General features: G+C 35.8%; 1 protein-coding gene across 7 annotated transcripts in view; it reads right to left on the minus strand.

Annotated features, from left to right (window-relative positions):
- Nucleotides 1-27,866, minus strand: part of EEA1 (early endosome antigen 1) — a 143,849-nt gene that overhangs the window by 62,934 nt on the left and 53,049 nt on the right. For all 7 annotated transcript variants that reach the window (XR_004483140.2, XR_007470299.1, XR_007470300.1 and 4 more), the window contains 5 exons: nucleotides 26,267-26,306; nucleotides 24,899-25,012; nucleotides 12,221-12,342; nucleotides 10,941-11,096; nucleotides 4,926-5,042 (listed from right to left, as the gene is read on the minus strand). Coding sequence is in view for 4 of the 7 variants with exons in the window: in XM_004269545.3 (XP_004269593.1) it covers nucleotides 4,926-5,042; nucleotides 10,941-11,096; nucleotides 12,221-12,342; nucleotides 24,899-25,012; nucleotides 26,267-26,306 (549 nt within the window). In the remaining 3 variants the exon portion in view is untranslated. The remainder of the gene's footprint in view (nucleotides 1-4,925; nucleotides 5,043-10,940; nucleotides 11,097-12,220; nucleotides 12,343-24,898; nucleotides 25,013-26,266; nucleotides 26,307-27,866) is intronic.

Raw genomic sequence — 27,866 nt, forward strand, 5'->3', positions numbered from 1 at the left:
CTTTCACCACTGTACTATGCTGTTCATCTCAATATACCACTTTGCAATACAGTGGTAATACACAGCAATACAACTACTTGCCATATCTGGCTTCTGCTTTGGCCTATGAACATCTTAATACTGAGACTGTGGGAAAGCGGAGAGCAATGAAGGATGGAAAATGGGTAAGAGGTGAGACCCAAAAAATAACTCAGTCTCTTACAATGACCTATATTGATCACATTAGTAGCTTTAAATAAGCATATGATTTTGTTCAGAATTTATATGGAAATAGTTAATTAAATTGAGCTGCAGAATTTTGTTTAAATGTCAGCATATGATTCTTATTAGAAACTAAAAAGGAAATATCTTCAAGATTCCTGGCTTGTTTTTAAGTTTTCAAAGCCAGTGATTAAAAAACACTGGTTTAATGCTGAAAATCTTGACATTAACAAAAAAGTAACTATTTTTTCAATTCATTATATTTTATAATGTTATCTCTCCACCTTGATGCTGCCTGTGATCCACAAAAGCTGCTCAAGGCATTTCATTAATAGCCTTCAAAAGACCAGGCACAAGGGCTTCCCTGGTGGCACAGTGGTTGAGAATCTGCCTGCCAATGCAGGGGACACGGGTTCGAGCCCTGATCTGGGAAGATCCCACATGCCACGGAGCAACTAGGCCCGTGAGCCACAATTACTGAGCCTGCGCGTCTGGAGCTTGTGCTCCGCAACGAGAGGTCGCAACAGTGAGAGGCCCGCACACCGCGATGAGAAGTGGTCCCCGCTCGCCACAACTAGAGAAAGCCCACACATTGAAACGAAGACCCAACATGGTCAAAAATAACTAAATAAAATAAATAAATAAATAAAATTTAAAAAAAAAAGACCAGGCACAGAGATTTCCAAATTCATAACACTTGGATATCACCACTGTCAACAATCATGGTTTGCCAAGGACTTGGGTGAGGAGAGGTGGGGGAGCAAGGATAATAAAAAAAGGTAGATGCACATCTGTGCTTGCTCTAACCAGTGAAAAAAATCCTACACAGGAAAACACTTCAAAAAAAAATTTGAAGTCTTACTTATGTAAAGATTATTAAGATTAGTAGAAAATCCTATTATTCCCTAATCAAAACTATCCTAATTTTACCACACTAAACCGTCTTGAGTCCATGTATTATTCATAAAAAAAAATAGTACTTCCTTTAACAGTGTGAATGTATATATGCATGTGTGAATATATATATATATATACACACAATCTGTGCTTCATTATCCCTTATTAATAGTTTAATGCTTCAAAAATACAAAATAAATTACACTGATCATAAACATCCATTGTGTGTACACCTCTGGTAAATTTCCAAGAGGTAGAAGGTCAACTCTGAGCTCAAAGACATTAAAAATCAAACTGAGGGACAAAGATAAAACTAGAGTATATGTGGAAGCTGTCTACATATAGCTTGACAGGAGGGAAAAAATGGGGTAGGGAGACACAGAGGTTTTCATAAAACGTAAAAAAGATTAAATTTTAAAAACCAATCAGCACCAGGAGTATACGGAAAAATGGACAATGGTAAACTGGTATAATTACTCTGGGAAATAGTTTGGGATCATCTAGTAAATTTGATTATGTATATAGCCTATAACCCAGCAATTTCACGTGAGACTACATAACAGAAATTCTTACACAAATGCATGAGATTTGTATGTGAATGTTCATAGCCGCAATATTTGAAATAGCAAGAAAAAAGAAAAACTGTGAAAAAATAGGAAGTATATTTGGGTCACTTCTGCTGCATACCAAATAATATAACTGTCATACAGAAGAGCATTTATGTGATTGAATTATAAACTGAACTAGTTGCTTTTTTCCATGAAACACCATTTTTAAGAATGACAGACAAACTATGACTATTCAGATTTGGGGAGGAAGAAAATCTGTCACTTCAAAGGATAGAACTGATAGTACTGGTTGCCAATGATAAAATTCAAGCTTCCAAATGAAGCTTAGAATTTTGGAAAACTTGTATCCACCACCGTGACCTTGACACTTCCTCATACCTATAAAGTATTCTAAGATTGATGGTGATATTGACAAATGTGATTAGTTTTATATTGTACAATGAAATGTGTCAATATTTGGGAAAAAAATCTGCATAACTCAGTGAACCAATATTGTCCACATGACTAATGCATAACGTTACAAAATCATGCACAGGAAAGACCCATGCAAAAGGCAAGACAGAGAAAAAAATTTTATTGTTACAAAGTACAAAAACTGCATTACTATGGTTTCATATTCTACACTGTAATTAACTTTTGAGAAACTATACTTTTGTTTCAGTATAATATCAAATAAAAATAGCTACAATTATCTGAAAGGGCTATTAAGATAGTCCTCCCTTTTCCAACTACACATCTGTGAGACTAAATTTTCTTCACACGCTTCAAACATATCACAACAGATTAAATGTAAAAGCAGATATGAGAATTAAGTCATCAAAGCAAAGCCAACAAATTCACCATATCTCTGAGTAAAAATATTTAATAACTTCCTATTCCTCTACCACCAAAAAAGTAAAGACATGGGGAAAAAAAGTATTGATACCAATACCTGCCCTATCCCAAAACTAAATATTATCTGTTGCTCATCTTTAAAGAACCAAGGCGGAAAATATTAACATGACAGAATAAGAACAAAGTTGGAGGTCTCATACTTTCTGATTTCAAAACTTATTGAAACATACAGTAGTCAAAACAATGTGGTACTGGCATAAAGAAAGACATATAGACCAACAGAGGAAGACTAGAGCGCCCAGAAATAAACACTCACATACATGGTCAAATGATTTTCAACAAGGGATCCAGGACCATTCAATAGGAAAAGAACAGTCCTTTCAACAAATGGTGCTGGGAAAACTGAATTTCCATATGCAAAAGAATGAAACTGGACCCTTACCTTACACTATAAAAAAATTAATTCAAAATGAGTCAAAGACCTAAAACTATTAGAAGAAAAGCTTCATGACGCTGAACTTAGAAATGATTTCTTGGATATGGCACCAAAAGCATAGCAACAAAAATAACTGATAAACTGAATTCTCTCAAATTTAAAACTTCTGTGCATCAAAGGTGTGATACCGTAAAATATACATTTGGTCCTGGTTCCCATTTCTGGAACCAGGCTCCTAAAACCCCAGGAATTCCCTATGTGATAAGAGCAATAAAGATATCCTTTGCTATTCCTAACAAGCCCCTTTCAACCACCTATGCGTTCGTATTAATGAGGTGATTTTTTAGAAAGCCTTAAGGATGGGGGTTGGTTGCCAGGGGAACCAACCTTGAAGAAAGGGTTAGAACTTTCAGTCCCACCCTGACCTCCAGGGAGGGAAGAGGGGCTAAAGGTTGAATTAATCACCAGTGGTCAATGATTTAATCAATCATGTCTGTGTAGGAAGGAGAGGGTTTTGAGAGACTCTGAGCTGGTGAACACATGGAGAGCACCCAGAGAAAGCATGGAAGCTTCAAACCCTTTCACACATATCTCGCCCTATGCATCTCTTCCATCTCACTGTTCTTATGTTATGGTCATCTATAATAAGCCAGTAATCTAGTAAGTAAAATGTCTTCCCAAATTTTGTGAATTACTCTAGCAAATTAATCACACCGGAGGCAGGGGATTGGGAACCTCCCATTTATATAGCCGGTTGGTCAGAAGTACAAGTAACAAGCTGGACTTTCAATTGGTGTGTGAATTGGGATGTGTGGCGGAGGTGGGGTTGGGGTGCTCAGGCAGCCCTGCAGGACTGCACCCTTCATCTGTGGAATCCGATGCTAGCTCCAGGTAAGCCGTTTAAGAACTGAGCTAAACTGTAGGACACCCAGCTGGTGTTGAGAACTGTTAATATACGGAACACCCTCACATCTGATGTCAGAAGTGAAGGTGTAGTACAGTATTGAGAGTAGAGACACACAGGAGCGTTTTTCCTTTATAAAAAGATACAATCAACAGAGTGAAAAGGCAACCTAAGAGGAAATATTTGCAAATCATATATCTGATAAGGGGTTAATATCAAAAACATATAAAGAATTCCTACAACTCAACACAAAAACACAAACAATCCAAAGAAAATTACATAGCCAACAAGCATATGAAAAGATGCTCAACCTCCTAATCATTAGGGAAATGCAAATCAACCATGAGGAGATACCACCTTAACACTCAAAAAAAAGACAAATAAAAATCACAGAAAATAACAAATGTTGGCAAGGATGTGAAGAAACTGTTGAATCCCTGTGCACTGTTGATGGGAATTTAAAAGGATACAGCCACTATGGAAAACAGTATGGTGATTTCTTCAAAAAACAGAACATAGAATTACCAGTACAATCCAGCAATTCCAATTCTGGGTATCTACCCCCCAAAAAATGAAAGCAGGATCACAAATAGATATTTGTATACCCATGTTGAAAGCAGCACTATTGACAATAGAACTAGCCAAAAGGAAGCAACAGATGATAGATAATACAATATATACATACAATGTAATATAACCTTAAAAAGGTAGGAACATGAATGAACCTTGAGGACATTATCCTATGTGAAATAAGCCAAACACAACAAGACAAATACTGTATGATTACACTCATATGAGTTACTTAGAATAGTAAATTCATAGATATAGAAAGTAGAAGGGGTTTGGGGCAGGGGAGACAGTGAATGGGGAGTTGTTTAATGAGTGTTAAGTTTTAGTTTTTCAAGATGAAAAGACTTCTGAAATTGGTTGCATAACAATGTGAATGTAAATAACACTTAAAAAAAAAAAACCCACACAGAACAAGTCATACTGTACTGTGCCAATATATAAATAACATACACAAGATTAAAGTTTAAGATCTATAAAATCAATTCACCATTATATGTAGTTTTTAAATTCTTACCTGATTTTTTTGTGTTAATTCATTAACTGAACTTTTAAGTTTTTGTAGTTCCTGCACATATACAGCAACTTCCTGGGGGCCTTTGGCAAGTTCACTCCTCAGCTGGTCTATTATGGCCTAAAAGGAAAAAAAAGAAAATTAAACTAAAATGAAAAAGGAAATGAAAGCATCCAAAGGTTTTCAGATTACATACATTTTTGTCATTGTTGTTGAACTGAAATAACTCAGAAATTTCAACCTGATTCTTTATCTTACCAGCTCTACATCTTTTCTGGCTGAAAATTAATTTTTAAAATTTATCCAAAATATACAACTTCATTTATTTAATAATACATGAAATGAAAAGTTGACATCCTATTTTATGTGTCTGAAGTAAGCACCAAACTGCAAACTTGAATTTACTGGCTTTAAATTCTATACTTTAATCCTCCTGAATTTAAAAAGGATATGCCAAGTTATGTCTATATTTTCTCCCAGTTTCTGTGCACAGCCTTTTTTTTTTTTTACTTCAAAATCATGTTAAATGCAACAACCAACATAGAAATACCATTGAAAGTGGTGATTCATCTTTTGGACTGTAATGGAAAGTATTTGTCCAAAGAAGTTATCAAACAGAAGCTATATATAGTTTCACTAACCTGGATCACTCTATGACCATGAATAATAGCTGGGTATGAATTTGCTTTAATGCATTTAATATTGTTTAAATGAAAATTAATGTCTATTATGAAAACAATGGTTTAATCATTTAATAAATAAGGTAAGAGAAAGATAAGCAAAGAGCCTAGAAATACAAGCTTCCTATACATGAAAGCTTCAACCACTAGAGAGAGACTAAGTACTGCCTTTTAAGTATGGTTTCCTGCAAGTGATATTAACAGGAGAACTTTTTCATTTCTAATACTGCTTACTGGCTTTACTTTTTACATTCTTAACATTACGATTATTTTCAATTGCCTATATTCTTCATCAGTAAATAAACTATAATATGAATACAATAAATTTCTTAATTTTTTTAAATGAACACATCGGCAATTACCTATATCATACATTACAAGTGAGTACTTTCATCTTCAAGGAAAAAATCTTAGAAGGCTACTAATTTATTGTGACAATAATGCCAAGTGATCTTTTGCTACTTCTTTTGGAAAGCCTTCCAGAATGTGTGGCCCTTTTTTTTGTTAAAGGATTCTCATTATAATAAAACCAAATCCATTGTGGATGAAGGGATAAGGATAATGGATGAAGGTATAAAGTTTTAGAAACAAACTAGTAAACAAGGTAACTGAACTGAATGATTAAGCACTTGGGCTTATTTTAATAACCATAAATTAATGAAACTAGTTTTTTGAGTGCTTTCCAAACTGGTTTAAAGTCAATAAAAAGAGGTTTCAAAAATGTTTTGGGGAATGACAGCATGTCTGAGATATGTTTATGACCTGATTTTTTAAGGAAAACATGTATATAAAATATACTTCAAAGAAAATATTTAAATATTCATGTATTTTTAACTGTGTTCAAGTAAAAAGTGTATCCTAAACGCTTTCTGTCTTGAACTGGTCATGTAACGTTGAAATGGATATAGGTATTGGAAGTTTATTTCAATTTGTTATGTCTAACAACTTTGAACCTCAGAATCACTTTCTATTAGCAATATTATGGATGTTAATAAAAATATTAGGAACAATCCAGCTACTTTAAATTAGTATGTTTTAATCATGTAGTACAAATGCCTACTTATCACACAGGAAAATAAATTATCATATTTAAATCCCTACTTCTAACTCTCTTTCAAAGGAATTACTAGAATATTTCACACATAATAAACAGAAATAAGTAACAATGTATTAAAATGCAAATTTTGAGTATATTTCATTAAAATACCATGATTCCACATTAAAGTTTATAAGATACAGTTAGCCATGTGTAACATCTATCTAGTATCTATCTTGCTGATAAATGCCAACATATAAAAGGAACTAAACAAAGAAAATGTAAAGCAAATGTATCCAAAATTATTTTGTTATATCTTATACCTTTTAGATACAGTAACATAAATAATTTTATAATGTATCCTTCGTACACTAAATATGTATATGTTTCTAAACTAGAATTTTTAAAAATATAAAAGCAAGCATTTAAAATTTTTCACTTTACTCAAGGGGGGAAAAAAGAAAGATGTGGGAAAAGTATACACCTAAAGGTATATTTTAGTTATGGGGAAGGGGAGGAACAGGAGTGAATTATAGGACACTTTCACTCTCTCTACTGCACATTATGAGTCGTTTTAATTTTTGACAGTGATCATATGTTTCTATTTTAAAAAATAAAGACTGAAGACAAAATTTCAAAGAAAATAAATACATTCACTATAGCAATATCACTGGGTGAAATTCAAAAAGAAGTTCTTCAAGTCACACAGACAGTCCTCACTAGTTAATAGGACAAGCTCATTTGTGGCTAGAAATCTTTAGCACTTGCACTTCCTGGGAATGCTGCTCCCAATTCTTCACCCTGCTTCTTGCTTACTTCATTCTTCTCCCATGTATCCTCTTTGAGGATACCTTCCCTGATCATTCTATCTAACATTGTCCCACGTTATTGCCAGCCCCACTACTGTCCATATCCTGTTTTGTTTGTCTACATAGCACTTAGCATTAACTGACTTTCTATCATGATTTGGTTTACTTATATATTATTTGGTTTCCACAAAGGAATATAAGCTTTATAAGAGCAGGCACTGTATCTTATTCACTGTTGTATTCCCCACATGTAAAATAGTTGCTGACACTCAGGCATTCAAAAAATACTCGCTAAAGGGATGAGTGATTCTATCTCCAAGAAGTTACTAGATATTTGTACACAAGGAAACAGTATATAAGACTCTATAAAATAGTTTGCATTTCCTTGAAGCCACATTATTGAATTTAACATCGAATTTTTACTAAAAAATTTTAAATTACAAAATAATTAAGGAAAAATATTTCACGCAAACCTGCTAGTGCTTTAAGATTATAATTATTGTCCTAATATTCTACTAGTTTTAGTAAATAATCATTTTAAAGATGGTTAAAAATTTGCTTGATTAATAAAACAAAAATGAGCATATGTTTGAAGTTCTGAGATTGCCTTAAAACACAAAATTGCCATATGGTGCTATGGTACTATTAAAAGTAGTACTAATATTAAAAGCCTTCCAAAAACACATTACCTCAAGTTTAAGCATCTCCATTAGAAAGCAGAAAAAAATAAAATAAAATGATGGATGAAAGGTGGAAGACTGACAAAAGTACACATTGAACATACAATAAAAAGTCCAAACACACCTCTAAATCTGATCTCTTATACTAGGTTACTTTTAAATGATACTTAAATGCTCTCTTTAGTAACTATGCATGAGTATAATCATACTTATTCCATCTCTTTATAACCTTATTAGCTTTAAAAATTGGGATTCAAATAAGTATATTTGGAATACAAATAAAATTCTTAAAAAATCATTTCCATTAAAGACAACACCAAATATAAGTTGATGACAGCTTTGATATGTTTAATAATGTAGATTTTTAGGAATAATCCTTTTATTAACCTTAATTTCTGATCTAAAGAAAAGCTAATTATTCTAAAAGTACTTTTAAATGCTTTAGAATGAGTTATTTTTCTATATGCCTTCTAAAATATCTAGATTTTTTAAATGTCAATGAATTCATAAGTTATATTTTTTTTTTTTTTTTTTTTGCTGTACGCGGGCCTCGCACTGCTGTGGCCTCTCCCGTTGTGGAGCACAGGCTCCGGACGCGCAGGCTCAGCGGCCATGGCTCACGGACCCAGCCGCTCCGCGGCATGTGGGATCTTCCCGGACAGGGGCACGAACCCGTGTCCCCTGCATCGGCAGACGGACTCTCAACCACTGCGCCACCAGGGAAGCCCCATAAGTTATATTTTTAATGAAAGGAATGGAACATATTTAACAATGTATAATACCAGATTGTATATCTTGAGCCTCAACGAGAAGTATCAAACAAATCATTACATTTTTAGTTTCTTTAACTCCTTTTACTGTTTTGTTTCTGATTCCAATATTTTAGGTTCAGTAAAGCAGTAATATATAAAATAGTTTTTTTTCTATTAAGTTCAAGTTATATAATTCACTAACTGAGAATAAATAGAAATGAATTTTAATAAATTAATAAAATACATGCCAGTTTTCAAGGAGTAAGCAGAAGCTAAAAACAGTTATAAACAAATAAATGAGATGGAATATTTAGACAGTAATTTTTTTTCATGTGGAAATGGTACTAGACACAACTCAAAAGTATTTTAAGCTATACTCAATACAAATATACAATATGTCAAGATATAAAAAGTAATAAAAATAAGTATTAGATCAAGATTAATAGCACAAATTTACTTCTAAGGCAATCACCAGACCACCTAAAATGGGAAATAACATGATATAGAAAGAACACGAGTTTCAGACCAAACTTGAGTTCTAATCCAAGCTTCTTTATGTTCGGTGCATGACCTTGAACAAGTTATTTAACCTCATTGAGCCCAGATTCCTTAAATATAAAACAAACTTAATACTTAACTTCCAGGGTTAAAAGAAATTTCTACTCAAGCATTATCTGGATGGGATTTTACCTCATGAGACTTCTTTGATTCAGACTCTCCTTGATTATACATTAGGAGCTTTTTATTGGCTTTGATAAATTCATGAACTCCCTGAAATTATTTGAAAATTTGTGGTACTATGGTCATTGGGCTACAAAGATCACTTTTGGGAAATCTGCACCTGAAGTTCCTAAACTTTAAAGTCTGAAATGTTAAGCATCATAAAGCCTCACATGCCTATGCATGTTGTACCCATAAACTTTCACCATTCCTCCACTAATAAGATACAGGAGGAACTAAAATAAAGGATGACATGGGTTATCTATAATATTTATACTCCATAGCTCATTAATAAGTTACTAATTATGAATAGAGTGGCTTTTAGATCACCAGCTGAAAAACTCTAAGAAAGAGATGCAAGTTGAAATGTCACTATAACAACTTTTTAAACTGAAAACATGAAAAACAGAGGTCCACATAATATATGGGAGCTTAAGAACTACACATAGTACTAGTTATAACAAAATACCTCCTATGATACAGTAGGAAGGACAAAGGCATTTTTAAGCAAATATATTTACTACACATCCTAGAGTTTGTCACATGCTGACATAATTATATAAGGGATTTACAGGCCAAAGTCATGCAAGAAATAGTACAAGAAACTGAGAATGTTTATCCTGGAAAAGAAAAAAACTCAGAGTAAATATGAACAGTCTTCAAATATTTCATGTGGAAAAGAACAGTTTACTATGTTTAATTCCTGAGAACTGGAACCAGTGCATGTAAATTATAGGGAAACAAATGCCAACTCAATGGAATGGCTGACTTAGGAAGAAATATGCACCCCTACACCACCTAGCAAGAGTTGTAGATCACTTATCAGAGATGCTATAAAGGGAATTCCTGGATGGAGTGTTAGACTAGATGATTTTTATGACTTCTTTCAACCACAAAATTAAATAACTGATAAATGAAAAAGAAGTCGAATAGAAAATAAGTCTTAAATACTTTTTCTAAACAACATTGGTTATACAAATGAAGACAATGAAATCATACTTCCTTTACCCCTACCAAATTGAAATAAACTTAATTACTACTTACTGACTAGTCTGGAGCAAATTTAACTTTAAATGTAATTTCTATACAATATACATCATTTATTAAACAGAATAATACTCTTGTATGCAAACATTCTTCTCTAAGGCTCTAGCTTCATAGAGCAAATATTAAAAATATTGACTATCAGACTATATTGACTATATACAAATATTACTCAGACCAGATGAAAGAAAGGCAAATACTGCTTGATAGGTCACTCGGAAAAATTCTGGCTTCACTCAAGAGTGCACACTAAACAAGTTAACATAAATCTCATTTAAGTGCATTAAACTTCATTACCTGTGAGTGAGCATGTTCTGCTTGTAACTTTTTGCATTCATCTTTGAGTTTTTCAGATTCTCTCTCACGTTCCAAGGTCATGTTGTCCATTAGCGTTTGCACTTGTACCAGTTCTTTCTTAAGCACAGCAACATCTTCTATTCCAGGTCTCTGAAGCTGTGAAACAACACATTTTAATTAAAAATCACAGTGAAACTAAAATAACACACTTTTTTTTTCTTTTTTTTGTGGTATGCAGGCCTCTCACTGCTGTGGCCTCTCCCGCTGCGGAGCAGACACGCAGGCTCAGCGGCCATGGCTCACGGGCCCAGCCACTCCGCGGCACGTGGGATCTTCCCGGACCGGGGCACAAACCCATGTCCCCTGCATCGGCAGGCGGACTCTCAACCACTGCGCCACCAGGGAAGGCCAACACACATTTTTAAAATAGTTTTACTACTAAGAAATCAAAATAAAACAATCTTTAATATCAATTACTAGATTCCAAACATCAAACACTGATGTCTTCCCCCAACCACCCTCTCCTTTTCCCGCTCTATCTTATACTTGATAGTATTAGCACTCAAGGTACAAAACCACAAATTCACAATTATCCTTAGCACTTTAATTGCTTTCCTTTCCTTCACAAAGTACACCCACTGGTGATAACAATCACTTGATAAATGCTAAATTCCTTCATTTTTTTATCCTAGGAAACTGGTCAATAACATGAAGAAGGAACAGGTATAAGCATAATTTGGGTTTGTTGCAGGTTGAATACAGTTGATTCATTTATTCATATATTTCTTGAGTGCTAAATAAAGGACAGAAAGGAGGCAAGGACAGATCCAAAGTTGTTAAGCCTGGGGAGAGTGATGAAAATACATGGTACCAATGACAGAAATACAGTTACAGAGGAAACAGGATGACTTGATTTTATACTTGTTGAATTTGAAATGAAAGCTAGAAATGCAATCAGAAGTACCCGAAAAGTATAAATTTATACAACTAAAGTTCAAGGGATGGTAAGATCAGAGATGCAAATATGGAAACTACTAAAAAAGACACGATATTAAGATAGAAACAACAAAAATGTTAAAGTCATAAATTATGTGTCATAAAATTCCATTTGTACTTTAAAAATCATATAAAGTATATACATTTACATGGAAAAACTAAAGGGAATTTTTTTCTTTCCTCCATTCTACTCAAGCTGTACTTCCAAAAATGTTTCATCAGTGTATACATTTAATTTTTCGATTTCAAATAAGGTACATTCTAATAAATGGCTTCTAAATTACCAGTTCAGTCTTTAGATCTTGAATTATAGTTGCTCCTTTGTTTAATTCTTCTGTTAGATTGGTCACTTTTTGTTCGGCAGCTTCTCGAAGACTCCTTTCTTCATCATATTTTGACTTTACATCTAATTAAGGATAGTTATACAAATGACATGACATTAACTCTAGGGAAGAACAGTTTTATAAATTCTTGTATATTCCAGTATATATCTATATATCACTCTAATTCACATTCCTTTGATAACCATAAACATATACAATAAAATTATACTTCTGATTACATTAAATGATAAACTATTTTTTTTTACTTTTTGAATTTTATTTTATTTATTTATACAGCAGGTTCTTATTAGTCATCAATTTTATACAAATCAGTGTATACATATCAATCCCAATCGCCCAATTCATCCCACCACCACCCCCAACCCCCGCCGCTTGCCCTGCTTGATGTCCATATGTTTGTTCTCTACATCTTTGTTTCAATTTCTGCCCTGCAAACCGGTTCATCTGTACCATTTTTCTAGGTTCCAAATATATGCATTAATATACGATATTTATTTTTCTCTTTCTGACTTACTTCACTCTATATGACAGTCTCTAGATCCATCCACGTCTCAACAAATGACCCAATTTCGTTCCTTTTTATGCCTGAGTAATATTCCATTGTATATATGTACCAAAACTTCTTTATCCATTCGTCTGTCAATCGGCATTTAGGATGCTTCCATGACCTGGCTATTGTAAACAGTGCTGCAATGGACACTGGGATGCATGTGCCTTTTTTTTTTTTTTTTTTTAAACATCTTTATTGGAGCATAATTGCTTTACAATGGTATGTTAGTTTCAGCTTCACAACAAAATGAATCAGTTATATATATACATATGTTCCCATATCTCTTCCTGCTTGCGTCTCCCTCCCTCCCACCCTCCCTATCCCACCCCTCCAGGCGGTCACAAAGCACCGAGCTGATCTCCCTGTGCTATGCGGCTGCTTCCCACTAGCTATCTACCTTACGTTTGGTAGTGTATACATGTCCATGCCTCTTTATTGCTTTGTCACCGTTTACCCTTCCCCCTCCCCATAGCCTCAAGTCCATTCTCTAGTAAGTCTGTGTCTTTATTCCTGTTTCACCCCTAGGTTTTTCATGACAATTTTTTTTTCTTAAATTCCATATATATGTGTTAGCACACGGTATTTGTCTCTCTCTTTCTGACTTACTTCACTCTGTATGACAGACTCTAGGTCTATCCACCTCATTACAAATAGCTCAATTTCGTCTCTTTTTATGGCTGAGTAATATTCCATTGTATATATGTGCCACATCTTCTTTATCCATTCATCCGATGATGGACACTTAGGTTGTTTCCATCTCTGGGCTATTGTAAATAGAGCTGCAATGAACATTTTGGTACATGACTCTTTTTGAATTATGGTTTTCTCAGGGTATATGCCCAGTAGTGGGATTGCTGGGTCATATGGTAGTTCTATTTGTAGCTTTTTAAGGAACCTCCATACTGTTCTCCACAGTGGCTGTATCAATTTACATTCCCACCAACAGTGTAAGAGGGTTCCCTTTTCTCCACACCCTCTCCAGCATTTATTGTTTCTAGATTTTTTGATGATGGCCATTCTGACTGGTGTGAGATGATATCTCATTGTAGTTTTGATTTGCATTTCTCTAATGATTAGTGATGTTGAGCATTCTTTCATGTGTTTGTTGGCACTCTGTATATCTTCTTTGGAGAAATGTCTATTTAGGTCTTCTGCCCATTTTTGGATTGGGTTGTTTGTTCTTTTGTTATTAAGCTGCATGAGCTGCTTATAAATTTTGGAGATTAATCCTTTGTCAGTTGCTTCATTTGCAAATATTTTCTCCCATTCTGAGGGTTGTCTTTTGGTCTTCTTTATGGTTTCCTTTGCTGCGCAAAAGCTTTTAAGTTTCATTAGGTCCCATTTGTTTACTTTTGTTTTTATTTCAATTTCTCTAGGAGGTGGGTCAAAAAGGATCTTGCTGTGATTTATGTCATAGAGTGTTCTGCCTATGTTTTCCTCTAAGAGTTTTATAGTGTCTGGCCTTACATTTAGGTCTTTAATCCATTTTGAGCTTATTTTTGTGTATGGTGTTAGGGAGTGATCTAATCTCATACTTTTACATGTAGCTGTCCAGTTTTCCCAGCACCACTTATTGAATAGGCTGTCCTTTCTCCACTGTACATTTCTGCCTCCTTTGTCAAAGATAAGGTGACCATATGTGCATGGGTTTATCTCTGGGCTTTCTATCCTGTTCCATTGATCTATATTTCTGTTTTTGTGCCAGTACCATACTGTCTTGATGACTGTAGCTTTGTAGTATAGTCTGAAGTCAGGAAGCCTGATTCCTCCAGCTCCATTTTTCGTTCTCAAGATTGCTTTGGCTATTCGGGGTCTTTTGTGTTTCCATACAAATTGTGAGATTTTTTGTTCTAGTTCTGTGAAAAATGCCAGTGGTAGTTTCATAGGGATTGCATTGAATCTGTAGATTGCTTTGGGTAGTAGAGTCATTTTCACAATGTTGATTCTTCCAATCCAAGAACATGGTATATCTCTCCATCTATTTGTATCATTTTTAATTTCTTTCATCAGTGTCTTATAATTTTCTGCATACAGGTCTTTTGTCTCCTTAGGTAGGTTTATTCCTAGGTATTTTATTCTTTTTGTTGCAATGGTAAATGGGAGTGTTTTCTTGATTTCACTTTCAGATTTTTCATCCTTAGTGTATAGGAATGCCAGAGATTTCTGTGCATTAATTTTGTATCCTGCTACTTTACCAAATTCATTGATTAGCTCTAGTAGTTTTCTGGTAGCATCTTTAGGATTCTGTATGTATAGTATCATGTCATCTGCAAACAGTGACAGCTTTACTTCTTCTTTTCCGATTTGGATTCCTTTTATTTCCTTTTCTTCTCTGATTGCTGTGGCTAAAACTTCCAAAACTATGTTGAATAAGAGTGGTGAGAGTGGGCAACCTTGTCTTGTTCCTGATCTTAGTGGAAATGCTTTCAGTTTTTCACCATTGAGGACGATGTTGGCTGTGGGTTTGTCATATATGGCCTTTATTATGTTGAGGAAAGTTCCCTCTATGCCTACTTTCTGCAGGGTTTTTATCATAAATGGGTGTTGAATTTTGTCAAAAGCTTTCTCTGCATCTATTGAGATGATCATATGGTTTTTCTCCTTCAATTTGTTAATATGGTGTATCACGTTGATTGATTTGCGTATATTGAAGAATCCTTGCATTCCTGGAATAAACCCCACTTGATCATGGTGTATGATCCGTTTAATGTGCTGTTGGATTCTGTTTGCTAGTATTTTGTTGAGGATCTTTGCATCTATGTTCATCAGTGATATTGGCCTGTAGTTTTCTTTCTTTGTGACATCCTTGTCTGGTTTTGGTATCAGGGTGATGGTGGCCTCGTAGAATGAGTTTGGGAGTGTTCCTCCCTCTGCTATATTTTGGAAGAGTCTGAGAAGGATAGGTGATAGCTCTTCTCTAAATGTTTGATAGAATTCACCTGTGAAGCCATCTGGTCCTGGGCTTTTGCTTGTTGGAAGATTTTTAATCACAGTTTCAATTTCAGTGCTTGTGACTGGTCTGTTCATATTTTCTATTTCTTCCTGATTCAGTCTTGGCAGGTTGTGCCTTTCTAAGAATTTGTCCATTTCTTCCACGTTGTCCATTTTATTGGCATAGAGTTGCTTGTAGTAATCTCTCATGATCTTTTGTATTTCTGCAGTGTCAGTTGTTACTTCTCCTTTTTCATTTCTAATTCTATTGATTTGAGTCTTCTCCCTTTTTTTCTTGATGAGTCTGGCTAATGGTTTATCAATTTTGTTTATCCTTTCAAAGAACCAGCTTTTAGTTTTATTGATCTTTGCTATCGTTTCCTTCATTTCTTTTTCATTTATTTCTGATCTGATTTTTATGATTTCTTTCCTCCTGCTAACTTTGGGGTTTTTTTGTTCTTCTTTCTCTAATTGCTTTAGGTGCAAGGTTCGGTTGTTTATTCGAGATGTTTCCTGTTTCTTAAGGTAAGATTGTATTGCTATAAACTTCCCTCTTAGAACTGCTTTTGCTGCATCCCATAGATTTTGAGTCGTCGTGTCTCCATTGTCATTTGTTTCTAGGTATTTTTTGATTTCCCCTTTGATTTCTTCAGTGATCACTTCGTTATTAAGTAGTGTATTGTTTAGCCTCCATGTGTTTGTATTTTTTACAGATCTTCTCCTGTGATTGATATCGAGTCTCATAGTGTTGTGGTCGGAAAAGATACTTGATACAATTTCAATTTTCTTAAATTTACCAAGGCTTGATTTGTGACCCAAGATATGATCTATCCTGGAGAATGTTCCATGAGCACTTGAGAAAAATGTGTATTCTGTTGTTTTTGGATGGAATGTCCTATAAATATCAATTAACTCCATCTCATTTAATGTATCATTTAAAGCTTGTGTTTCCTTATTTATTTTCATTTTGGATGATCTGTCCATTGGTGAAAGTGGGGTGTTAAAGTCCCCTACTATGAATGTGTTACTGTCGATTTCCCCTTTTATGGTTGTCAGTATTTGCCTTATGTATTGAGGTGCACCTATGTTGGGTGCATAAATATTTACAATTGTTATATCTTCCTCTTGGATCGATCCCTTGATCATTATGTAGTGTCCTTCTTTGTCTCTTCTAATAGTCTTTGTTTTAAAGTCTATTTTGTCTGATATGAGAATTGCTACTCCAGCTTTCTTTTGGTTTCCATTTGCATGAAATACCTTTTTCCATCCCCTTACTTTCAGTCTGTATGTGTCTCTAGGTCTGAAGTGGGTCTCTTGTAGACAGCAAATATATGGGTCTTGTTTTTGTATCCATTCAGCCCATCTGTGTCTTTTGGTGGGAGCATTTAGTCCATTTACATTTAAGGTAATTATCGGTATGTGTGTTCCCATTCCCATTTTCTTAATTGTTTTGGGTTTGTTATTGTAGGTCTTTTCCTTCTCTTGTGTTTCTTGCCTAGAGAAGTTCCTTTAGCAGTTGTTGTAGAGCTGGTTTGGTGGTGCTGAACTCTCTCAGCTTTTGCTTGTCTGTAAAGGTTTTAATTTCTCCATCAAATCTGAATGAGATCCTTGCTGGGTAGAGTAATCTTGGTTGCAGGTTTTTCTCCTTCAACACTTTCAATATGTCCTGCCACTCCCTTCTGGCTTGCAGAGTTTCTGCTGAAAGATCAGCTGTTAACCTTATGGGGATTCCTTTGTGTGTTATTTGTTGTTTTTCCCTTGCTGCTTTTAATATGTTTTCTTTGTATTTAATTTTTGACAGTTTGATTAATATGTGTCTTGGCGTATTTCTCCTTGGATTTATCCTGTATGGGACTCTCTGTGCTTCCTGGACTTGATTAACTATTTCCTTTCCCATATTAGGGAAGTTTTCAACTATAATCTCTTCAAATATTTTCTCAGTCCCTTTCTTTTTCTCTTCTTCTTCTGGAACCCCTATAATTCGAATGTTGGTACGTTTAATGTTGTCCCAGAGGTCTCTGAGACTGTCCTCAGTTCTTTTTTCTTTATTCTGCTCTGCAGTAGTTATTTCCACTATTTTATCTTCCAGGTCACTTATCCGTTCTTCTGCCTCAGTTATTCTGCTATTGATCCCATCTAGAGTACTTTTAATTTCATTTATTGTGTTGTTCATCGTTGCTTGTTTCATCTTTAGTTCTTCTAGGTCCTTGTTAACTGATTCTTGCATTTTGTCCATTCTATTGTCCATTCTATCTCCAAGATTTCGGATCAACCTTACTATCATTATTCTGAATTCTTTTTCAGGTAGACTGCCTATTTCCTCTTCATTTGTTAGGTCTGATGGGTTTTTATCTTGCTCCTTCATCTGCGGTGTGTTTTTCTGTCTTTTCATTTTGCTTATCTTACTGTGTTTGGGGTCTCCTTTTTTGCAGGCTGAAGGTTCGTAGTTCCTGTTGTTTTTTGTGTCTGTCCCCAGTGGCTAAGGTTGGTTCAGTGGGTTGTGTAGGCTTCCTGGTGGAGGGTACTAGTGCCTGTGTTCTGGTGGATGAGGCTAGATCTTGTCTTTCTGGTGGGCAGGTCCACGTCTGGTGGTGTGTTTTGGGGTGTCTGTAGACTTATTATGATTTTGGGCCGCCTCTCTGCTAATGGGTGGGGTTGTGTTCCTGTCTTGCTAGTTGTTTGGCATAGGATGTCCAGCACTGTAGCTTGCTGGTCGTTGAGTGAAGCTGGGTGCTGGCGTTGAGATGGAGATCTCTCGGAGATTTTTGCTGTTTGATATTATGTGCAGCTGGGAGGTCTCTTGTGGATCAGTGTCCTGAAGTTGGCTCTCCCACCTCAGAGGCACAGCACTGACTCCTGGCTGCAGCACCAAGCGCCTTTCATCCACAGGGCTCCTTAATTTGGGATGATTCGTTGTCTATTCAGGTATTCCACAGATGCAGGGTATATCAAGTTGATTGTGGAGCTTTAATCCGCTGCTTCTGAGGCTGCTGGGAGAGATTTCCCTTTCTCTTCTTTGTTCTCACAGCTCCCAGGGGCTCAGCTTTGGATTTAGCCTCGCCTGTGCGTGTAGATCGCCGGAGGGCGTGTGTTCTTTGCTCAGACAGGATGGGGTTAAAGGAGCCGCTGATTCGGAGGCTCTGGCTCACTCAGGCCCGGGGGTAGGGAGGGGCAAGGAGTGTGGGGCGGGCCTGCGGCGGCAGAGGCCGGCAAGAAGTTGCAGCCTGAGGCGCGCCTGTGCGTTCTCCCGGGGGAGTTGTCCCTGGATCCCGGGACCCTGGCAGTGGCGGGCTGCACAGGCTCCCCGGAAGGGCGTGTGGCTAGTGACCTGTGTTCGCACACAGGCCTCCCGGTGGCGGCAGCAGCGGCCCTAGCGTCTCATGTCTGTCTCTGGGCTCCGCACTTTTAGCCGCGGCTCGCGCCCGTCCCTGGAGCTCTCTCAAGCAGCGTTCTTAATCCCCTCTCCTCGTGCACCAGGAAACAAAGAGGGACGTAAAAGTCTCTTGCCTCTTCGGCAGGTCCAGACTTCTCCCCGGACTCTCTCCCGGCCAGCCGCGGTGCACTAACGCCCTGCAGGCTGTGTTCACGCCGCCAACCTCAGTCCTCTCCCGGCGCTCCGACAAAAGCCGGAGCCTCAGCTCCCAGTCCCGCCCGCCCCGGCGGGCGAGCAGACAAGCCTCTCGGCTGGCGAGTTCCGGTCAGCCCGATCCTCTGCGCTGGAATCTGTCCGCTTTGCCCTCCGCACCCCTGTTGCTGTGCTCTCCTCCGCGGCTCCCAAGCTCCCCCACTCCGCCTCCCGAAGTCTCCACCCGCGAAGGGGCTTCCTAGTGTGTGGACACTTTTCCTCCTTCACAGCTCTCTCCCGCTGGTGCAGGACCCGTCCCTGTCCTTTTGTCTCTGTTTAGTTTTTTCTTTTGCCCTACCCAGGTATGTGGGGGGTTTCTTGCCTTTTGGGAGGTCTGAGGTCTTCTGCCAGCGTTCAGTAGATGCTCTGTAGGAGTTGTTCCATGCGTAGATGTATTTCTGGTGTATCTGTGGGGAGGAACGTGATCTCCGCGTCTTACTCTTCCGCCATCTTCCCGGAAGTCCTCCGCATGTGCCTTTTTGAATTGTGGTTTTCTCTGGGTATATGCCCAGTAGTGGGATTGCTGGGTCATATGGTAATTCTATTTTTACTTTTAAGGAACCTCCATACTGTTCTCCATAGTGGCTGTATCAGTTTACATTCCCACCAATAGTGCAGGAGGGTTCCCTTTTCTCCACACCATCTCCAGCATCGGTTGTTTGTAGATTTTCTGATGATGCCCATTCTAACTGGTGTGAGGTGATACCTCATTGCAGTTTTGATTTGCATTTCTCTAATAATTAGTGATGTTGAGCAGCTTTTCATGTGCTTCTTGGCCATCTGCATGTCTTCTTTGGAGAAATGTCTATTTAGGTCTTCTGCCCATTTTTGGATTGGGTTGTTTGTTTAATATTAAGCTACATGAGCTTGTTTATATGCTTTGGAGATTAATCCTTTGTCCGTTGATTCGTTGGCAAATATTTTCTCCCATTCTGAGGGTTGTCTTTTCGTCTTGTTTATGGTTTCCTTTGCTGTACAGAAGCTTTGAAGTTTCATTAGGTCCCATTTGTTTATTTTTGTTTTTATTTCCATTACTCTAGGAGGTGGATCAAAAAGATCTTGCTGTGATTTATGTCAAAGAGTGTCCTTCCTATGTTTTCCTCTAAGAGTTTTATAGTGTGCAGTCTTACATTTAGGTCTCTAATCCATCTTGAGTTTATTTTTGTGTATGGTGTTAGGGAGTGTTCTAATTTCATTCTTTTACATGTAGCTGTCCAGTTTTCCCATCACCACTTGTTGAAGAGACTGTCTTTTCTCCATTGTATATACTTGCCTCCTTTGTCATATATTAGTTGACCATAGGTGCGTGGGTTTATCTCTGGACTTTCTATCTTGTCCCATTGATCTATGTTTCTGTTTCTGTGCCAGTACCATATTGCCTTGATTACGGTACCTTTGCAGTATAGTCTGAAGTCAGAGAGTCTGATTCCTCCAGCTCTGTTTTTTTCCCTCAAGACTGCTTTGGCTATTCGGGGTCTTTTGTGTCTCCATACAAATTTTAAGATGATTTGTTCTAGTTAAGTAAAAAATGCCATTGGTAATTCAACAGGGATTGCTTTGAATCTGTAGATTGCTTTGGGTAGTATAGTCATTTTCACAAGATTGATTCTTCCAATCCAAGTACATGGTATATCTCTCCATCTGCTGGTATCATCTTTATTTCATCAGTGTCTTATAGTTTTCTGCATACAGGTCTTTTGTCTCCCTAGGTAGGTTTATTCCTAGGTATTTTATTCTTTTTGCTGCAATGGTAAACAGGAGTGTTTCCTTAATTTCTCTTTCAGATCATCATTAGCATATAGGAATGCAAGAGATTTCTGTGCATTAATTTTGTACCTGCAACTTTACCAAATTCACTGATGAGCTCTAGTAGTTTTCTGCTGGCATCTTTAGGATTCTCTATGTATAGTATCATGTCATCTGCAAAGAGTGACAGTTTTACTTCTTCTTTTCCAATTTGTATTCATTTTATTTCTTTACTTCTCTGATTGCCGTGGCAATCTATTGCCACGGCAATATTGCCACTATTGAATAATAGTGGTGAGCGTGGACATCATTGTCTTGTTCCTGATCCTACAGGAAATGCTTTCAGTTTTTCACCATTGAGAGCAATGTTGGCTGTGGTTTTGTCATATATGGTTTTTATTATGTTGAGGTAGTTTCCCTCTATGCCCACTTTCTGGAGAGTTTTTATCATAAATGGTGTTGAATTTTGTCAAAAGCTTTTTCTGCATCTATTGAGATGATCATATGGTTTATATTCTTCAATTTGCTAATATGGTGTATCACATTGATTGATTTGCGTATACTGACGAATCCTTGCATCCCTGGGATACATCCCACTGGATCATGGTGTATGATCCTTTTAATGTGTTGCTGGATTCTGTTTGCTAGTATTTTGTTGAGGATTTTTGCATCTATATTCATCAGTGATATTGGTATGTAACTTTTTTTTTAGTATTTTTGTCTGGTTTTGGTATCAGGGTGATAGTGGCCTCATAGAATGAGTTTGGGAGTGTTCCTTCCTCTGCAATTTTTTGGAAGAGTTTGAGAAAGATGAGGGTTAGCTCTTCTCTAAATGTCTGATAGAATTCACCTGTGAAGCCATCTGGTCCTGGACTTTTGTTGGAAGATTTTTAATCACAGTTTCAATTTCATTACTTGTGATTGGTCTATCCATATTTTCTATTTCTTCCTGGTACAGTCTTGGAAGGTTATACCTTTCTAAGAATTTGTGCATTTCTTCCAGGTTGTCCATTTTTTTGGCATAGAGTTGCTGTTAGTAGTCTCTTAGGATACTTTGTATTTCTGCAGTGTCTGTTGTAACTTCTCCTTTTTCATTTCTAATTTTATTGATTTGAATCTTCTCCCTCTTTTTCTTCATGAGTTATCAATTTTGTTTATCTTCTCAAAGTACCAGCTTTTAGTTTTATTGATCTTTGCTATTGTTTTGTTTCTATTTCATTTATTTCTGCTCTGATCTTTATGATTTTTTTCCTTCTGCTAACTTTGGGTTTTGTTTGTTCTTCTTTCTCTAGTTCCTTTAGGTGTAAGGTTAGATTGAGATTTTTCTTGTTTCTTGAGGTAGGCTTGTATTGCTATAAACTTCCCTCTTAGAATTGCTTTTGATGCAACCCATAGGTTTTGGATCATGGTGTTTTCATTGTCATTTGTCTCTAGGTATTTTTTGATTTCCTCTTTGATTTCTTCAGTGATCTCTTGGTTATTTAGTAACATAGTGTTTAGCCTCCATGTGTTTGTGTTTTTTATGTTTTTCTACTCTAATAGCGTTGTGGTCAGAAAAGATGCTTGATATGATTTCAATTTTCTTAAATTTACTGAGGCTTGATATGTGACCCAAGATGTGATCTATCCTGGAGAACGTTCTGTGCGCACTTGAGAAGAAAGTGTAATCTGCTGTTTTTGGATGGAATGTCCTATAAATATCAATTAAATCTATCTGGTCTATTGTGTCATTTAAAGCTTGTGTTTTCTTATTTATTTTCATTTTGGATGATCTGTCCATTGGTGTAAGTGAGGTGCTAAAATCCCCCACTATTACTGTGTTACTGTCGATTTCCTCTTTTACAGCTGTTAGCAGTTGCCTTATGTATTGAGCTGCTCTTATGTTGGGTGCATATATATTTATATTTGTTATATCTTCTTCTTGGATTGATACCTTGATCATTATGTAGTGTCCTTCCTTGTCTCTTGTATCATTTTTTATTTTAAAGTCTATTTTATCTGACATGAGTATTGCTACTCCAGCTTTCTTTTCATTTCCATTTGCATGGAATATCTTTTTCCATCCCCTCACTTTCAGTCTGTATGTGCCCCTAGGTCTGAAGTGGGTCTCTTGTAGACAGCATATAGATGGGTCTTCTTTTTGTATCCATTCAGCGAGCCCGTGTCTTTTGGTTGGAGCATTTAATCCATTCACGTTTAAGATAAGTAGCAATATGTATGTTCCTACTACCATTTTCTTAATTGTTATGGGTTTGTTTTTGTAGGTCCTTTTCTTCTCTTGTATTTCCCACTTAGAGAAGTTCCTTTAGCATTTGTTGTAGAGATGGTTTGGTGGTGCTGAATTCTCTTGCTTTTTCTTGTCTGTAAAGCTTTTTATTTCTCCATCGAAACTGAATGAGATCCTTGCCCGGTAGAGTAATCTTGGTTGTAGGTTCTTCCCTTTCATCACTTAAAGTATATTATGCCACTCCCTTCTGGCTTGTAGAATCTCTGCTGAGAAATCAGCTGTTAACCTTATGGGAGTTCCCTTGTATGTTATTTGTCATTTTTCCCTTTCGGCTTTCAATAATTTTTCTTTGTCTTTAATTTTTGCCAATTTGATTACTATGTGTCTCGGTGTGTTTCTCCTTGGGTTTACCCTGTATGGGACTTGCTGCGCTTCCTGGACTTGGGTGGCTATTTCCTTTCCCATGTTAGGTTAGTTTTCAACTATAATCTCTGCAAATATTTTCTCTGGTCCTTTCTCTCTCTCTTCCCCTTCTGGGACCCTTATAATGCAAATGTTGTTGTGCTTAATGTTGTCCCAGAGGTCTCTTAGGCTGTCTTCATTTCTTTTCATTCTTTTTTCCTTATTCTGTTCTGCAGCAGTGAATTCCACCATTCTGTCTTCCAGGTCACTTATTCGTTTTTCTGCCTCAGTTATTCTGCTATTGATTCCTTCTAGTGTAGTTTTCATTTCAGTTATCATATTGTTCATCTCTGTTTGTTTGTTCTTTAATTCTTCTAGATCTTTGTTAAACATTTCTTGCATCTTCTTGATCTTTGCCTCCATTCTTTTTCAGAGGTCCTGGATCATCTTCACTATCATTATTCTGAATTCTTTTTCTGGAAGGTTGCCTATCTCCTCTTCATTTAGTTGTTTTTCTGGGGTTTTATCTTGTTCCTTCATCTGGTACATAAACCTCTGCCTTTTTATCTTGTCTAACTTTCTGTGAATGTGGTTTTTGTTCCCCAGGCTGCATGACTGTAGTTCTTCTTGCTTCTGCTGTCTGCCCTCTGGTGCTAAATGATAAACTTTAAATGATCAAATGTCTTTGTCTACATAAATTCCACACAGCGATAAATTACTAATTAGCATTTTAATGTATACTTAATCACATACAATATATTACCTAAAAGCATGTATATGTAGTTAAAAAAATTATATGCGATTGTTAGCATAACCAAATGTTAAATCTGTACTATATTACTTAACTTCTTCAAAATGTTACTTGTTAATCTTTAAGCATACCCCAAAAGAAAATTCATCTTCTCTAAAATTCAAGAAGAATTTTAGAGAGAAAATCAGTCCTTTGAAAGGAGGAGGTGAGAGAACAAACAAAATAACTTATATAGCAACTCTATTATCATTAAATGGCAGTAATCACCACCACAATCTATAACAAATGCTTTATCACACTAAAATACAATGTTTATTTCTAGGATATACAATGGCAAAATTGTAATGAGACTGATATATTGGCTAAATAATTCTGATTTAATTTACCTGCAATTTCAGTGGCAAGTTGGGCTGCTTTCTGTTCAAATAAGTCTTTCATTTGCTTAATATTAAAATTTTCTGTTTGGGCTTCTTCTAACTGCTGTTCCAGAGACTGTAGTTCTACAAAAAAGTACAGTAATTATTCAAATACAATGTGAATTACATTTCCTAAATTGTTATTACTTATAATCACTGTAGAAGTTAAAGACAATCAACATGTGTCTACTAGCCAATTACTAGTAGAGTATCTTCACATTTTAAGAATTAAGCATAGGGCTTCCCTGGTTAAGAATCCGCCTGTCAATGAAGGGGACACGGGTTGGAGCCCTGGTCCAGGAAGATCCCACATGCCTCGGAGCAAGTAAGCCCGTGCGCCACAACTACTGAGCCTGCGCTCTAGAGCCCGCTAGCCACAACTACCGAGCCCATGTGCCACAAATACTGAAGCCTGCGCGCCTAGAGCCCCTGCTCCGCAACAAGAGAAGCCACTGCGATGAGAAGCCCGCACACCGCAACAAAGAGTAGCCCCAGCTCGTCGCAACTAGAGAAAGCCGGCACGCAGCAACAAAGACCCAATGCAGCCAAAAATAAAATAAATGTATTAAAAAAAAAAGAGAATTAAGCATAGCCAATTCATTTAAGGCTCAAGTCATAGTTTACAAACATGTAAAACAAATGAAAGGAATATTTAGCAATCATACCCAAATAATTTATAAATATTTGTTTAAGGATTATTGTGACTTCACATTTCTCAGTTATTTTCCTATATCTGTCAACTGACCAAAAAGAAATATATCCTGCACCGCTGATGAAAAATGTAACAATGCGAAATGAAATTAGAACTGTTTTAAGAACAATCAAGGTCTTAAATAAAATAATCAATTAAAATATGCAGTCAACTCCTACTACTTCATTCTCATAAAGAAAAGGGATTTCAGAGGGACATTAAATACAATAGCTAATCTCAAAATATAATTTTGATTATTCATTGAGCATTCCTCCAGTTAAAGTCCATTACCAAGATGCTAGTATCATCATTTTTTTATTTCAAGAGAAAAAACTGCATCGCTCTTTAATACAGATCTAAATTTTCATTAACCACCATATTAATGTAATATTTCAGAAGTTTCTTTCTAACTTCAGAATATAATGAACTAAAACAGGACTAAGATTTCATTAACTGATTAAGTTACAAAGTTCACAGGTAATAGATACTCTCAGCCTAGAATATGACTGTTGTCTTCACTGTTTTAAAGCCATAAAGTATAATCACAAAATAAAATTCATGTAGCAAGCATCACAGAAAAAGAAAGAAGAAAGGATGAGAAAGAAGAAAAAGAAAAATGAAAAAATAACAGCTTCAAGTAAAGTTACCTGCTGATGAATCAGTCACTAATCCATCAGGTTTAGAGTCCTCAATGAAAACAAAAAACATAAACAAATACATTAAAAGGAAAAGACAATACTGTTACAATTGCCAATGTGAAAAAAATCTCTGAAATCCACATTCTGTCAGGTAAGTAGCAAGATTTTGATGAAAATCAAATCTTGGCCTGCTCACATTCTTCTAGATCTCTAAGGTATGACTAGGCAGTCTGGAATAATGATGTAACTGTAGCTCACTGATTCTAAGAATTATTTTATGTTAACATATATTAAATTTTTATGAGTCTTACCAAGATGGCATCTTAAATTCCATAAATACAGTAATAAGTAACATAAACTATCACAATTATAAAAATAGATTCTAAAGCAAATACTTAAGTTAGCAGACAAGATTCAATCCTATAATAGTCAAAATTTTTCATAAGCTGAAATATGCCATGAAACTAACACTACTAAAAAATTGGCTTTAAAAACATAAATTTTTAATTCCAGATTATAAATTGTCTTTAAAGGAGCCGAAATAAAGAATGTATTCCATAAGGTTTAATTTATCCCATGCATTAGGAATAAAATAATATACCACCTAGTCATTATTCCCATATTCTAAAGAATTACATATACCTGAAAAAGTTTCATAAAGTATCTCATAGTACATCTGACTTTTTATTTTCCTATACATTGGATTTAGACATACTGATTGCTAATAATCATCAGTAATTAAAATACATTTTCCCCCAAAGGTAAATTTCTTATCAAGGCAATTGCACTGTGGGAATGTATTTAATTTATATTATAAATGTAAAATAGCCGTATCAAATATAGTAAACAATTTCCTCTGTGTTTTCAGGTGCGGAAAATAATACAGCTCATGTTTGAATGATTGTTAATGGCATCTATGTAAAACACACATAAGTGAACTATAAGTATTTTGGATTACTAAAAACCTCTTTAATGCATCCTCAATTATAGAAGCTGAGCAGTAATAAGACTGATATCTTTTTTATCCATTTATTTGTTTTTTTCCTAGTCTAAATCACAATTTTTGGTGAAAAGACAAAAAGACCAACTGGGAGTCATAATGTGCTAAGATAATGTGCACAGGGATCACTAATTACTTTATAAAAGTATTAGAGCTATTGTTAAAGGGTGTCAGTTTTATTCTTATAAATGAAAACTATATATGTATTTGGTAAAATTCATTATTCTATGATTCTTTATGTAAGTTTAGTATAAAAGTCAAAATAATTTTAGTATAAAAATCATAATTGGTTAAGACATTGTTTAGAAAATACATTAAGCTATAAAGAACATATATATATAAAGAATCTAAGATATCAAGTGAAATCCCTCAAAATAACCACTTTTGATACCACAATGATTTGCTTGTTCTTTTCCCTATATATTATTTTTATGTAAAGTTGTATAGTACGTATGTGCCTGTGTGTGTACAAAGACACAAATGTTTTTTAACATCATTAATACATCAGTTTTCCCAAGTTTTCAAACAATCTCCACTAATATAAACTGTAAGCAGCTACTAATGGTTCTGTCCTTATTAACAGACATTTTAGTGATTTCTAATTTGTCA

The sequence above is a fragment of the Orcinus orca genome, chromosome 11 (assembly GCF_937001465.1).
Source record: "Orcinus orca chromosome 11, mOrcOrc1.1, whole genome shotgun sequence".
In the NCBI taxonomy this organism is placed as follows: Eukaryota; Metazoa; Chordata; class Mammalia; order Artiodactyla; family Delphinidae; genus Orcinus; species Orcinus orca.